General features: G+C 34.1%; 1 protein-coding gene across 2 annotated transcripts; it reads left to right on the forward strand.

The window, feature by feature from the left end:
• Positions 1-533: 533 nt before the first annotated feature.
• LOC125864857 (putative fucosyltransferase-like protein) lies at positions 534-13,185 on the forward strand. 2 transcript variants are annotated; one of them, XM_049544952.1, is made up of 7 exons: positions 534-1,050; positions 2,073-2,233; positions 3,381-3,622; positions 9,780-9,884; positions 10,350-10,506; positions 10,931-11,158; positions 12,679-13,185. In XM_049544952.1, exons 1-7 carry the CDS (start codon positions 649-651, stop codon positions 12,932-12,934), a joined length of 1,551 nt encoding a protein of 516 aa, XP_049400909.1. In that variant the 5' UTR covers positions 534-648; the 3' UTR covers positions 12,935-13,185. The 2 variants fall into 2 exon arrangements, with proteins under 2 accessions (XP_049400909.1, XP_049400910.1); XM_049544953.1 differs by having other exon boundaries at positions 661-1,050; positions 2,073-2,237.
• The last annotated feature ends 120 nt before the right edge of the window (positions 13,186-13,305 follow it).

Raw genomic sequence — 13,305 nt, forward strand, 5'->3', positions numbered from 1 at the left:
TATTAAAATTATACATAGATTATTTCTTATGCATTATGTGGTTTATAATATTAAAAATAGCATGCATTATATAAAATATTTATTTATAAAAATATCTTTCACAATTATAGTGGAAAAGATGTAAGAGGGCCTTTCAGAGGTAATTAAATCTTTAACCATGTTAATGCATGTATTAAATCCGTTTACATTACTAATACTTAAAAATTCATGAAATTAGTAATACACTTCTTAACACACAATAAAATGTATTAGCTATTCCTAACATGAAAAAAATGCACCAAACAAATTTTTGATACACAAAACTAGTATGCGCATTATTTTTGTTAATATACTCTACCAAACAACTTGGCATTGCATAACACTTGAAAAAACAAACGGAATCCGACAAATGTCCACCGAGACACCAACGTACAAGAGACTGAGAGAGAGAGAAAAAAAGAAAGAAGAAGAAGACTATTCAAGATTTGACCAATAAACTTCTCTTCATAGTTGTCTTTGCTTGACTTTCACTCCTATACCCCTTTTCCAGAATCACCTCACCACTCTGTGTATAATCAAGAATCTCAAAACCCTCTAAAGTAAAAGTAAAAAAGATCACATCTTTAGCTTCCTTTCACCAAAAAGAACATATTCTTGATACTACCATTAATGGCTGCTGCTGTTCCAGTTCAAAGGGTACAAAGAAATGAAGGTTTACCCACTACTACTTCAGTTGTTCCTCAAAAGAAATTGTCTAATTGGTTGCCTTTGTTGGTTGGTCTTGTGGTTTTAGTGGAAATTGCTTTTCTGGGTCGACTAGATATGGCTGAAAAAGCTAATCTGGTTAACTCGTGGGCTGATTCATTTTACAAGTTTACGACATCAACTGCTAAAGTGAGTAGTATTAGTAGTAATGGTGATGATGACCCTACTGGGTTGGTTGACTTGAGTGATGAGGTTGATCAAGATTTGGTACCTGGGAGCTGTGAGGAATGGCTGCAAAGGGAGGATTCCATGGAATATTCTAGAGATTTTGACAAAGATCCAATTTTTGTTCATGGTGGAGATAAGGTTATATTGTTTTTCATGTATTAATAAGTATACTTTCTATTTGCTAAGAGATCGAATTAGCTTTTGAGGTTGAGCTAGGCCCCATGTGTGGAGCTACATTCATCTCAATTTTCATTTCCGATGTTGGGCCCCCTATTATATTGTCCACACTTTAGTTAAAGAGATTTGGGCGTGTGGGCAGGGTGTTTAGTGTCCCACATTGGATATTGGATGGGTCTCCTTATATGGTGTTGGACAATCCTCATCCTGTGAGCTAATTTTTGGGACTATTGAACTTTTTTCTTATCAGGATTTGAATGAAATGAGCCCGAGTAGGGCAGAATGAATATAGAGGATTCATATAGTTAGACCCCAATTGTATGGGAGACATGGTTGATTTTTTTGTTTTTGTTTTTCGGAGCATTTCTTTAGACGATGTCTGCACCTAATATGGATTTTTGTTGGCATTTATGTTTTGGTATTTACTTCATCTAAAATGCATTATAAACTGTCTGCCTATATGTCTTTGTCTGTTCTAGACTTGAGGCTTTGATAAATGGAAGAACATAAAGTTGTAGTTTTAAATTATGTTTTGGCATTTTGAAGTTTGTATGTACAATATACTGCCAAATTGATGGGTTCTGGTTATATGTTTCTTTTGAAATGTGTACATCTCTAAACCAAATACTAAATAACCTACCAATTATATATATCAATCAGTAGGCTAAGCTAATGCATCCATGGCGGTGATCTGGTTTTTTGTTCTTTTATCATGGTTACAGTAAGATATCTTATAAAGTACTGGCTTTTCCAAAACCTATTCCATATGGGTAAAGATACTAATGGATTTTATAGACAAGTGGGGGATAAAATATGTGGAGGAACCTTGTGTATCTTCTTTTCTTTTACCTTATTCCTTCATTACATCAAGTACTGGCATGTAGGTGAGAGCAGGTAACAGTTATCGGGTTACCATCTTTCTTCTTGAATGTTTTTTGTTTTTACCATATTAGAGATCTGATGGCCATTCTATCATAATATAGGATTGGAAGTCCTGTGCTGTGGGATGCAAGTTCGGAGGGGATTCTGATAAGAAGCCTGATGCAGCATTTGGAACAACACAACAGGCTGGCACAGCTGGCGTGCTTCGGTCAATGGAGTCAGCTCAATACTATCCTGAAAACGATGTTGTTATGGCACGACGGTGGGTAAGCACATCTTGAAAAAGACTTAAACATTCCTACCTACACAGTGCTCCTGAAGGATAATAGCCTTGGCCAGAGATCATTTTTTTTCTCGCTGTTAGTTTCTGGCAAGAGCTTATAACATTGTGAATGCGAAAAGCAGTTACATTTTGCTCTAAGAAGAGCAAAATGCAAATAAAAGTGTGAACTTATGCTTAGTCCCTTAGGCCTATCATACTGGGAGATAATTGCCACAGCTGACTAGTAACACCTTTATTGAAGACATAATTAAGTAAATAAAAATGTGCTCTCTTTGACAACTTAAGCTTTCAGATGAGATGGTCACACACTTAAACATGATATCACAACAAGCAAAGGTTCTGTGTTCGTCTCACCGTACCATTACCAACAAAGAATATCCATGTGCTTAACTCATGAAAAAGAACCAGACTGCAGATCGGAGTGGCCGGGTGTTGAAGACATAATTAAGTAATAAAAAATGTGGTCTCACAAACAATTTTAGCTTTTAGATGAGATGGTTCTACACTTCAACATCCACAATGCAAAGAACAAATGACTGTTATTCTCTGATTTTGCATAGCATTAATAATACCTCGAGCTTATCTGAATTCCTCCTCTTTAAATTATCCTAGGTTAAGCAGCTTGCCTGGCCACCAACCACACAAAACAAACTACTTTGAAAGGAGCCTTGATTTTACTTGGCAATTTTCTTTTGTAGTATTCAATGACATTTTCTTTCGCTATGCATATAGCAATTCGATAACCATGCTAGATCACATATTTTAAGGTTTAGGCAAAATCGGATGTAACTGCCATGTTCCATGGATTTCTGAGACATTAATTTGTTTGAAGGTGAAGTCTGAATGCGTTAAGTGACTTATTTAGAATAATGCTCAACTTATTGGAAGAACAACGCTTAATACCAGCATATACTTAAAGCCATGCCACTTTCTACAACAGAGGCCGGACAGGTTGTCTACAAATGCTTTGATCATAAATTGGTGCAGGGAGACCACATGCACACAATAATTTTAGGACCATATCGTGGTTATAATATAAATTGTAACTCTTTCATATATTTTCTGAATCTTTATATCTGTCTGGAGAAATCATTAAACAACTTTATTTTTGTTTCTCATGTTTCAGAAGGGGATATGATATTATAATGACAACAAGCCTCTCTTCAGATGTTCCTGTTGGGTACTTCTCTTGGGCCGAGTATGATATAATGGCTCCAGTGCAACCTAAAACCGAGAATGCGTTAGCAGCTGCTTTTATTTCTAATTGCGGTGCTCGCAACTTCCGGTTGCAAGCTCTTGAAGTGCTTGAAAGAGAAAAGATCAAGATTGATTCTTTTGGCAGTTGTCATCATAACCGGGATGGAAATGGTCAGTGTCTTTCCATTATATATGATGATATATTGATGGTGTCTTTTTCGAAGTAGTTACCATTAAGGAGCTTATTGTCTAAAAAATGTTTCAATATAATGGGTTTGTCCCTCTTCCTCAATTGTCATACATTACTTGAAAGCCAACTGGAAGTAGAAACCTTATATTTGTTTCCTTGCTAAATGTGCACATAAACACATTAGGGGTCGTTTGGTAGGGAGTATTAGGAGAAATAGTCCATGTATTATGTATGGTATTATTTAGTACTATGTTTGGTAGGAATTTGGGCCTATGTATAACTAATCTCCATGGATTAGTTATACACCCTACATGATATTTCCATTTGGAGGTATTAGTAATACATAGGATTTAATATCATGGGATAAGTCTATGTAAAGACAAAGTTATCCCTTAAATCATTTTAATTATTTTGTTTATTTTCTTGATTTTATGTTTTATATTTGTACTAGTAAATTTATTTAAATAAATTTACTTACAAATTATTTAGGGAGAGTTGTTTGTTACTAAATAAATCCAATACAAATCAATACAATACTTGAAATGTGAGTCGTTTAACATTTACTAACTAAAAAGGCAAATATATCACAACACATGACGTTTGTGATCTTAATTGAATGTATATATATTTGTGTGGTTTTTTAATTATTTGTATTTTGAACAATTTCTAAAATTGCTTACATATTAAAACTACAACTTGCAATTTTTATGTGTAAATGTAGATGGTTTATTCAATTTTACTATTGTTTACCCTTTTTTTGGTTTTAAAAGTAGATGATTTATCCTTGTTTAAATTAAATATTGACATTTTGTTAGTGATCAATTTATAAAGATGACAATTATTTATCCTCAAATAATTCAAGTGAAAAAATAGCAAACATGACAACAAATTTTTTTCTTCTCCTAGCTAGTTAGAAGGCCATAAAAAAATAATACCGGCAACTATCTACCTTGACCCAATTACATGATAATTTAAGGGTATAATTGGAAAGCAAATTTTTTTTTATAGAGTTTTAATCCAAACACAAGATGAGGTCAGAAACAATGAACCAAACACTTGATAAAATTAAACCTTGCATTACTAATCCCTGCACTATTAATCCCTCCCTGCGTTGTTAATCCAAACGTCCCCTAAGTTCTCTAAAGGTCTTTTAGGAAAGCTACCTTGTAAACAAACAAACACTTGTCTGGTTGTCATAAGCCATATAGTGTAATTACAAACATAATATTTTGTTATACAAGTGTAATTACATAGTTCGATCCTTTAAATTTTAAAAATAAAAATTAATTATTATCAAAATTAAACATCCATTATTTTTGACAAATATATGTCTATATAAGAAATATTACTAAATTTATCTATAATAAGTATAGATACATATTACTCCCTCTGTCCCAATTTATGTGACTTACTTTCTTTTGTAGTCAGTCCCAAAAAGAATAACACATTTCTATATTAAGTTACAATTTAACTATAAAATGTCTATTTTACCCTTAATGAAATGGTTTACAGCCACACAAATTTCTATCATTCATTTTGGACCACAAATTTTAAAAGTCTTCCTTTTCTTTCTTAAACTCCGTGCCAAGTCAAACTACCTCACATAAAATGGGACAGAGGGAGTATTTTTTTTTTTTTTTTAGGTAACTAATTTTTCCATTAATCACCCGAAACAAAATTACAAATCAAGCTAGCTACCACAGCCAGCTTAGTCTAATTTATAGTGCCATCCTAACCAATTGCTATCTACCAGACTCCTCACCAATCTCTACAGAAAACTAAGACTTTACAATCCATGATTGTACTACACGTTTGCCCCCAATGGTGCTCTAATATTACAAGCATAAGCAATATTTCTAGTTAATCTACTCTCATCCACAGCCTGTTGTTCAAAAATCCTGACATTCCTTTCTATACATAAGGCATGCACAGTTTCAGCAAATACCAATTTAAAAATTTGGGCTTTTTCAGTCTTCCCTCGGGCATTCTTGAGTATCCACTGATAATGGTGATCCCAATCTCCTCCAATGTTCTCTTGTCTTTGCATCCAATCTAATTTTTTATTTTATTTTATTATTATTTTATTTTTAATTCATCTCGAAAAAAAAAAAATGTTTGCCAATTCTGCTAGGCCTAAAGCTATATTCACTATGTGGTTACTAGTGCAGGCCAAACTTCTCACAAAAGATAGGCTTGTTAAATGGGATATTAATGTTGAGCCTTTGTGTATATTCTGCCAGCAGGAAAAGGAAACAAGAGAACATATTGGCAAACATCAAGCATTTCCATGAGACTCTGGTCCTTTCCCCAATCAATCCAAGATAAATTTGCTTTATAATACCATGTTGCTTTTTCACCAAATGTTGTACTTGATTCCATTGAGTCCTAGCTTCCAATATTTTCCTTGTAATCCAACATGCTTGAGATGGAATGGGCATAACTTGCACTTGTTGCTCCTTTAATAGTAAGTGTGTATCCACTTGATCCACAACTTATCTTCTTTATGTGTAAGATCCCAAAAAACTTTGGCTTGAGCAGCTTTGTTCCATAAATGTAGATTGATGATATCCAACCCTCCTGCAGATTTAGGCAAACATATCTTATCCCAAGCTACTAGAGCTTTTTTGGTGATAGTACTTGCTCCAGACCAAATATAGCTCCTGCAATAGGCCTCAATGGTCTTTACTACCTTTGTGGGGAGCAAGAACAGTTGAGCCCAATAAGATTGTATACCAAATATCACTGTCTGGACCAACTGGATTCTGCCTGCATAAGATAATTTCTTTGCTGTCCAAGAAGCAATTCTCTTCACAATTTTTTCAATAAGTGGTTGCCACTGGAGCAGAGTCAACTTCCTAGTTGATAAGGGCACTCCTACGTATTTGAATGGCAATTCTCCTGTGCTGTATCCCAACTTCTGTATTATAACATCTTTATCTCTCTGAGGCACTCCACCAAAATAGGCACAACTTTTATCCAAATTAGCTTTGAGTCCTGAGGCACGGGAGAATTGTTGAAAACAGTCATCCATTGTTGAGATAGATTATAAATCACCCCTTGCAAATAGCAGTAGATCATCAGCAAAACACAGGCGTGTAATATTCAGTTTAGCACACTTGGGGTGAAAATTGAATTTCTTATTCAATTTCAATGCACATAGACTTCTACTAAGATATTCCATGGCTATAGCAAATAAGAAAGGGGAAATGGGATCCCCTTGCCTCAATCCTTTCGCAGCATCAAATCGTTCTGTAAACTCTCCATTAACCACAATCGAGTAGTTAACTGTTTTGACACATTCCATGATCCAAGCCATAAACTTCATAGAAAACCCCAACTCTTCCATAACCTGTTGAAGATACACCCATTCTATGCTATCACAAGCCTTTTGAAGATCTATCTTGAGCATGCACCTAGGTGATGTATGTTTCGTCCCATATGTTTGTACTAATTCATGTGCTAAGATAATGTTGTCTGCAATTTTCCTCCCAGGTATGAAACCAGCTTGTGAATCACTTATAACATCTGAAATGACTTGTTGTAGTCTAGTAGCTGAGACCTTGGAAATAATCTTGTACAATACAGCACAACATGCTATTGGTCGATACTCCTTCACAGTGACTGGTTGTGCAATTTTTGGAACCAAAGTGATACCAGTACAATTGATTGGTCTATGCATAATACTTGTTGTGAAAAATTCTTGTACCGCAGCCACAATATCCTGCTTTATTATGGGCCAAGCTTTTTTGAAAAATCCAGCATTGTATCCATCCACTCCAGGAGCCTTATCTGAACCAATTGCTTGAAGTCCTTCCTCAATTTCTTGTGCTGTGACTTCCTTACATAATAGAAGTTGTTGTGCATGAGTAAGTCGTGGTCCCCTTTTCATGATTTGCTTATTCACTGCAGGTAGAGAGCTGGCAGAACTTCCCATAAGTCCCTTGTAGAACAGTCCGATCTCCTTCTTAATATCTGCAACATCTTCCAATTTAGTATTAAATAATTATAATTGATAACTAATATTATAAAAAAGAACTGATTTTACCTTTCTCAAAAAAAAATATTATAAAAAAGAACTGATCTATAAACTTCAAATAAATAATATTTTAATTTAAATAATAAAAATTCTAAAGAAGCATACATTTTGGAAGAATATCATGGATTGCATGTTTGACAAAAAAATAACTATTTGGAACCATAATTTTGTAATGTTGTTCAAATATTTGATAAAAAGTAATTTATCAGTGCTGACATCGACATCATTCTATATAAGTCAAGTTTGTCTATAACCTCATTCAATAATGAAATTCAACTTTAATGTCTTCACTCATTATAACACAAGTTTGTAAATGACTTATTCTTTTTAAGATTAGGAGGTATAGTTTCAAAAATTAGAATAATAGCATAGCTAAACAAAATGAGAAAAATAAAGAAACAAAATATGAGAAATTAACATTACCTTCTCAACAAAAAAAGAAGAGAAATTACATGGTAGCACAACAAGGAGAGGTTGAGAAATGAGAAGTAAAGAACTGAAAGATAATTAATCTAAAGAGAATAATATATTTGAAATAAATAAAAATTAAAAATTAATAATAAAAAATAAATTGTAAGGTAAAAATAATAGAAATAAAATAAATTAAGAAGAGAAAAAAAATTTAAAATAAACAAGGAATTTTTTTTAAAAAATAACCTAATAACTACACCATGTAATAAGTAGCGGAGCCAAAAATTTTATCAAAGGTGTCCAAGAATAATGGTGAAGAATAATGGTGTGTGACTGTAAAAAAAAAAAACAAAAAAAAACATTGTGCTATTTAAGGATTCGGACCCGAAACTTCTTGATTCAAATGGACACCCATTACCACTGTGCCAATGGTGTAACTTTTGTTAAGACTGTCCAACTTTAAATATATATCCTTTAAATGCAAAATTTGACATATATATACTACGTAATTTTTCGACACCCCTGGGTTGGCTATAGCTCCGCCCCTACATGTAATTACCAACAATTTTCAACGCCCTTGAGAATTGAGGAGTGTAATTACTCCCCCAATTCAAGTACACCTAGTTACATGCTGATCAAGTGATTACTTGGTCAGAAAACATACTAAAATTGTGTAATTACACCCAAATCCAGTTACAAGGCGACTTTCCAAACATGTTTTGCCAGTCTTAAAGATATCATTTTGTGGATAGATTATTTTATGTTATTATGTTACCTTTTGAACACTTATTATCTTGCAACCCAGTAGCATAGAGTTGCACATAGACATCTTTTTGTAAATGCATTGCTAAGAAGCTAGACCTTGATTCTTTAGAAAAGAAACATTTAAGGAAAAAGGTAGCTGGGATAAACTTTTTCTATTTGAATGTCAAATATGATTACACATGCATGTGGATTAACTGCACATTAGTATGTACTCCCTTCATTTCAAAGAATGGTCTAATTTGACTTGGCATGAAGTTTAAGAAAATAAAGTAAACTTTTCAATTTTGTGGTCCTAAATTAAAGTTATGTCAAATGTACCAAAATACCCTTTAATCTTGTGGCCTTGAACATGCCAAATAAAATAAAGGGATCATACTTTTTGAAACAGACTAGAAAGGAATGTAGGTCATTCTTTTTTGAAACGGAAGAAGTAATTCATTAGAATAGAGTTGAAAAGCAGACATCTCTGGTAAATTAAACTAAGTGCATGCATAAAAAGAATTCTTCTTTGCAACTCATTCGAATAGACTTGAAAAGAAGATGGCCCCAAAGCTTTAGTCTAGTGGTAAGAGTGCAGTGCATGATGCTTGGGTTAGATGCACATCACAGTTTGGGCCTTCCTATTGATAAAAGCCTGGTATTTAAGTGGAGAAGAGTAGAGGGTCCGGCTCATTATCTACTAGTTTCAAATCTTGCGCTATTGACCATCGGGGGTTTTTCAGTTATAAGAAAAGAGTTGAAAAACAAACCTTTTCTTGTAATTTCATAATGGGAAACTATACCCTAATTTGTTGGAAAGAGAAAAGGTAGTTTGGATAAATCTAATATTTTTGATGCAGAACATCTTCATGCATGCATGTAAGCTTAATTTTACATTGTGGCCTGTTAACTCTCACTTATCCTCTTTGTTCTCAATTTTGTGGCAGTTGACAAAGTGGAAACTCTCAAGCGCTTTAAATTTAGCTTCGCTTTTGAGAATTCTAATGAGGAGGATTATGTCACTGAAAAATTCTTCCAGTCTCTGGTTGCTGGTATTTACTCTTGACTGTTAACTTTTATTCTGATTTGTTCACTTAGTTTCCAATGTATCTATTATTGTCTTGAAAGCTCCCATCCCTCTATATTGATGCATTTTTTATTTGTTTTTCTGCAATGCAATATTTGTCACAAAAGACCTTGAAGATTTTAGCTTTAAAGTGTGCCATGAAGAACAAATATTGCAAAAAAGAGCAAACTTATGAGTACCTTTTGGTACTTCAAATATGTTTTATATCTCGATTTGCATATTCTGGTACAGCGCACAGATGCTCAGCTCTTGCTCATTTTGAGAAGCTTTAGAAATTTTGTTGAAATGATTTTACCTGAATTATCTTGGTTTAATCATTTTCTTTTGTCTTCCTGTGTTTATGATTTTTCACAAATTACTACTTCGGAATTAAGATTTATGGTTCTCAACTCTATCGTGCTGATCAAAGCAAGTTCGTATAAACTTGCAGGATCAATCCCTGTGGTGATTGGTGCTCCAAACATCCAAGAGTTTGCTCCTTCTAATAATTCACTTTTACACATTAAAGAGCTGAAAGATGCTGAAACCGTTGCCAATACTATGAAGTACCTTGCAGCAAATCCTAGTGCATATAATGAGTTGTTAAGGTATGCTCAAAAAGTGGTACTTTTCTTGCATCAAATTCTTATTTGATCGGCGTTCCTCTTGATTATAAGTCTTTCTTTTTGTCCTAAATTAACTCTTTTTTGGTTATCTTGAAGATTTATCCGCTCTCAAAGAAAAACTTTTTTCCAACATCTTTCTATACTTTTTCAATATCTTTTCACTAAGAAAGTAACAAAGGCTTGTCTCTATAGTTACATAACTTTTACTACCTTATCCTAGTTTTCGACATAGTGATATATTATTTTGGACTAATTAGAACTCCTGAATAGGGATGAATTGAGTCTTGGTCTGCCGCTCCCCTTAGGCTTGCTGGGAGTTGTGATTGACCCTCTCCGTACAAAATTTATTAAAGGTTTCTTAAATTTCCTGGTTCTGGCTAACAAATGGCTTGTTTTGATTATATAGGTGGAAAGTTGAGGGCCCATCTGATTCTTTCAAAGCCCTGGTTGACATGGCAGCAGTTCACTCTTCGTGTCGTTTGTGTATCTTCTTAGCAACAAGTATTCGGGAGAGAGAAGAGCAGAATCCAAAATTTAAGAAACGTCCCTGCAAATGTACCAGAGATTCAGAAACTGTATATCATGTATATGTACGTGAAAGAGGGAGGTTTGAGATGGAGTCCATTTTCCTAAGGTATTTTCTGCCATGAATATATATATATATATATATATATATATATATAAGTGCATTTTCATCAATGTCCTCTCTGATTCTTTGGTAAAATCTCAAAATGTGAGTGTTTTTTCACTAAGTCATTAATGGGTTGCATTGTTTTGTCTAACCATTGTAGCATGAGTGATGATTTCAACTTTCTAGTCAATGTTATGTAATATATGGCATTTCAAAATGACATTCTGTTGGTAAAATTGACGTGTATGTTTTTTGGGGTAGTTTGCTTCTTACTCAATCTTATGTGATATAAAGACATATTGTAGGTGAAATGAAATTGGTCCCGTATATATGGTTAGTATGTACCATTTAAGTGCCAAAAAGTGTTGTTGGGAATGAAATAGGAGTGTTGTGAAAGTTGAGTTTATGGTGCAGAACTTAAAGGTATAGGGTGGTTAGAATTGTTTTACAGGAGTCATATTTACCCTAATATTAAATGTGGGAGTTTAATATTTGCCCTTATATACGTGGTAGTTCAAAATTAGCTATATATTATACATGGTGCTTTAAAATGGTGAAGGGTGGGGTTTGGTTTAATAGGTGGCATTTCTTTTGTTTTAAAAGCATAAATTGTGCTTCCTCCGTCACATTTTATGTGACACCATTTGACTTGACACGGTGTTTAAGAAAAAAAAGGAACTTTTGAAACTTGTAGTCTAAAGCAATGCTTAGATAGATGTATGGTTGTAGATCATTTCATTAAGAGTAAAAGGGAATCTTGAAGTTAAATTGTTTCTAATTATAGTTAGGGGACACTCTTTTTGGGATGGACTAAAAAGGAAAGGGTGCCACATAAAGTGAGATGGAGGGAGTAACTTTTATTAGGGAAAACGGTTTCTGTTAGCCAATAATGGCAAATTTGAGGCATTTGGCTAACGGCAGGGTTACAAACAAGACACTCTTGAAACGAAGGGTTACCTTACTCTATATCGAATATGTATTAAGGGTATATTTGGCCCCTTACCTTTTTAATTATTCAGAATATCCAATAAAGCCCAACTGGTAAGTATTGTGGGCGCCATGTTTTGGAGTACTAACACTTGTGTAGTGGCGTGGCAGGTTTCGATATGTACTAACACTTGTGAGACCAATAACTTCTCATTTCTCCACTAATGAGAGTAAAGCTACCGCAAAGCTGCTCTTAGATATGTCTAGTATGTATCATAGTATCGATGTATGACTAGTCTTATTTATTTCTTGATTGAGTTGATATATAGAATGAAGCAGCGAAGTTCCAGAAAATATTTGGTAAATGGTGTTTGGTTCCCGCTAATTATGCCACTAGATGGATCGTTAGCATGTTAAAGTTTGGGGGATTGGACCTTGATAAAGAAATTTGGAAACCGTTGTCATTATGTGAATTCTCTCTTGCACTTTTCCTTTGTCCAGCTGAGCATGTACAACTGTTTTCATGTCTCTTTCTTACAGCTTACCTAACTATTGATGTAATATTTCAATCAACGTCATTACTGAAACCTTTGCAGGTCATCTAATTTGTCGTTGGAGGCTTTTGAATCTGCAGTAGTGTCAAAGTTCGAATCTCTAAAGCATGTTCCTATTTGGAAAGAAGAAAGACCTCGTATACTACGTGGAGGAGATGAACTAAAACTCTACAGATTACATCCTCTTGGCATGACACAACGACAAGCATTGTACAACTTCACATTCAAAGGAGACACTGATTTTAGGGATCACATCGAAAGCCTCCCATGTGCAAAGTTTGAAGCCATATTTGTTTAAGATCATGTGAAAAAACAGCGAATCTCGACAGCAGCTTGTTGTAAGCTAATAGCGTAATGCTCATTATCCTTACAACCTACCCCATTGTCTACGTCATTCTGGTTACGAATTTTTGCAGTGTAAAATGTTATCCTGTTGAGTAAGGATTTGATTATTACAAGGAGGCAGTCTAATTTTTGGTGGAAAATTCTCACTTTTTACATTTTCAAGGAAAAAGAAAGGGAGAAAGCTACAAACATTAAACCTTGAATAGACATGCTTAACCTCCCAAAGTAGTGTAGTTTGGGAATTTTCCCTAGCAGGATGGTTCTAGCTGCTCAATTGTAGTGTAGTTCAGAGGTTACATGTAATGACAAATGCAAAAACTTCTT

Source organism: Solanum stenotomum, chromosome 5 (genome assembly GCF_019186545.1).
Source record: "Solanum stenotomum isolate F172 chromosome 5, ASM1918654v1, whole genome shotgun sequence".
In the NCBI taxonomy this organism is placed as follows: domain Eukaryota; kingdom Viridiplantae; phylum Streptophyta; class Magnoliopsida; order Solanales; family Solanaceae; genus Solanum; species Solanum stenotomum.

What these genes read in the sequence shown, in the direction of transcription:
- LOC125864857 (XM_049544952.1), top strand. Translation starts at nt 649, where the DNA reads ATGGCTGCTGCTGTTCCAGTTCAAAGGGTACAAAGAAATGAAGGTTTA. An exon ending in CTTCCAGTCTCTGGTTGCTG is followed by an intron (nt 9,885 to 10,349) that starts GTATTTACTCTT and finishes ATAAACTTGCAG; the next exon opens with GATCAATCCCTGTGGTGATT. An exon ending in GCATATAATGAGTTGTTAAG is followed by an intron (nt 10,507 to 10,930) that starts GTATGCTCAAAA and finishes TTGATTATATAG; the next exon opens with GTGGAAAGTTGAGGGCCCAT.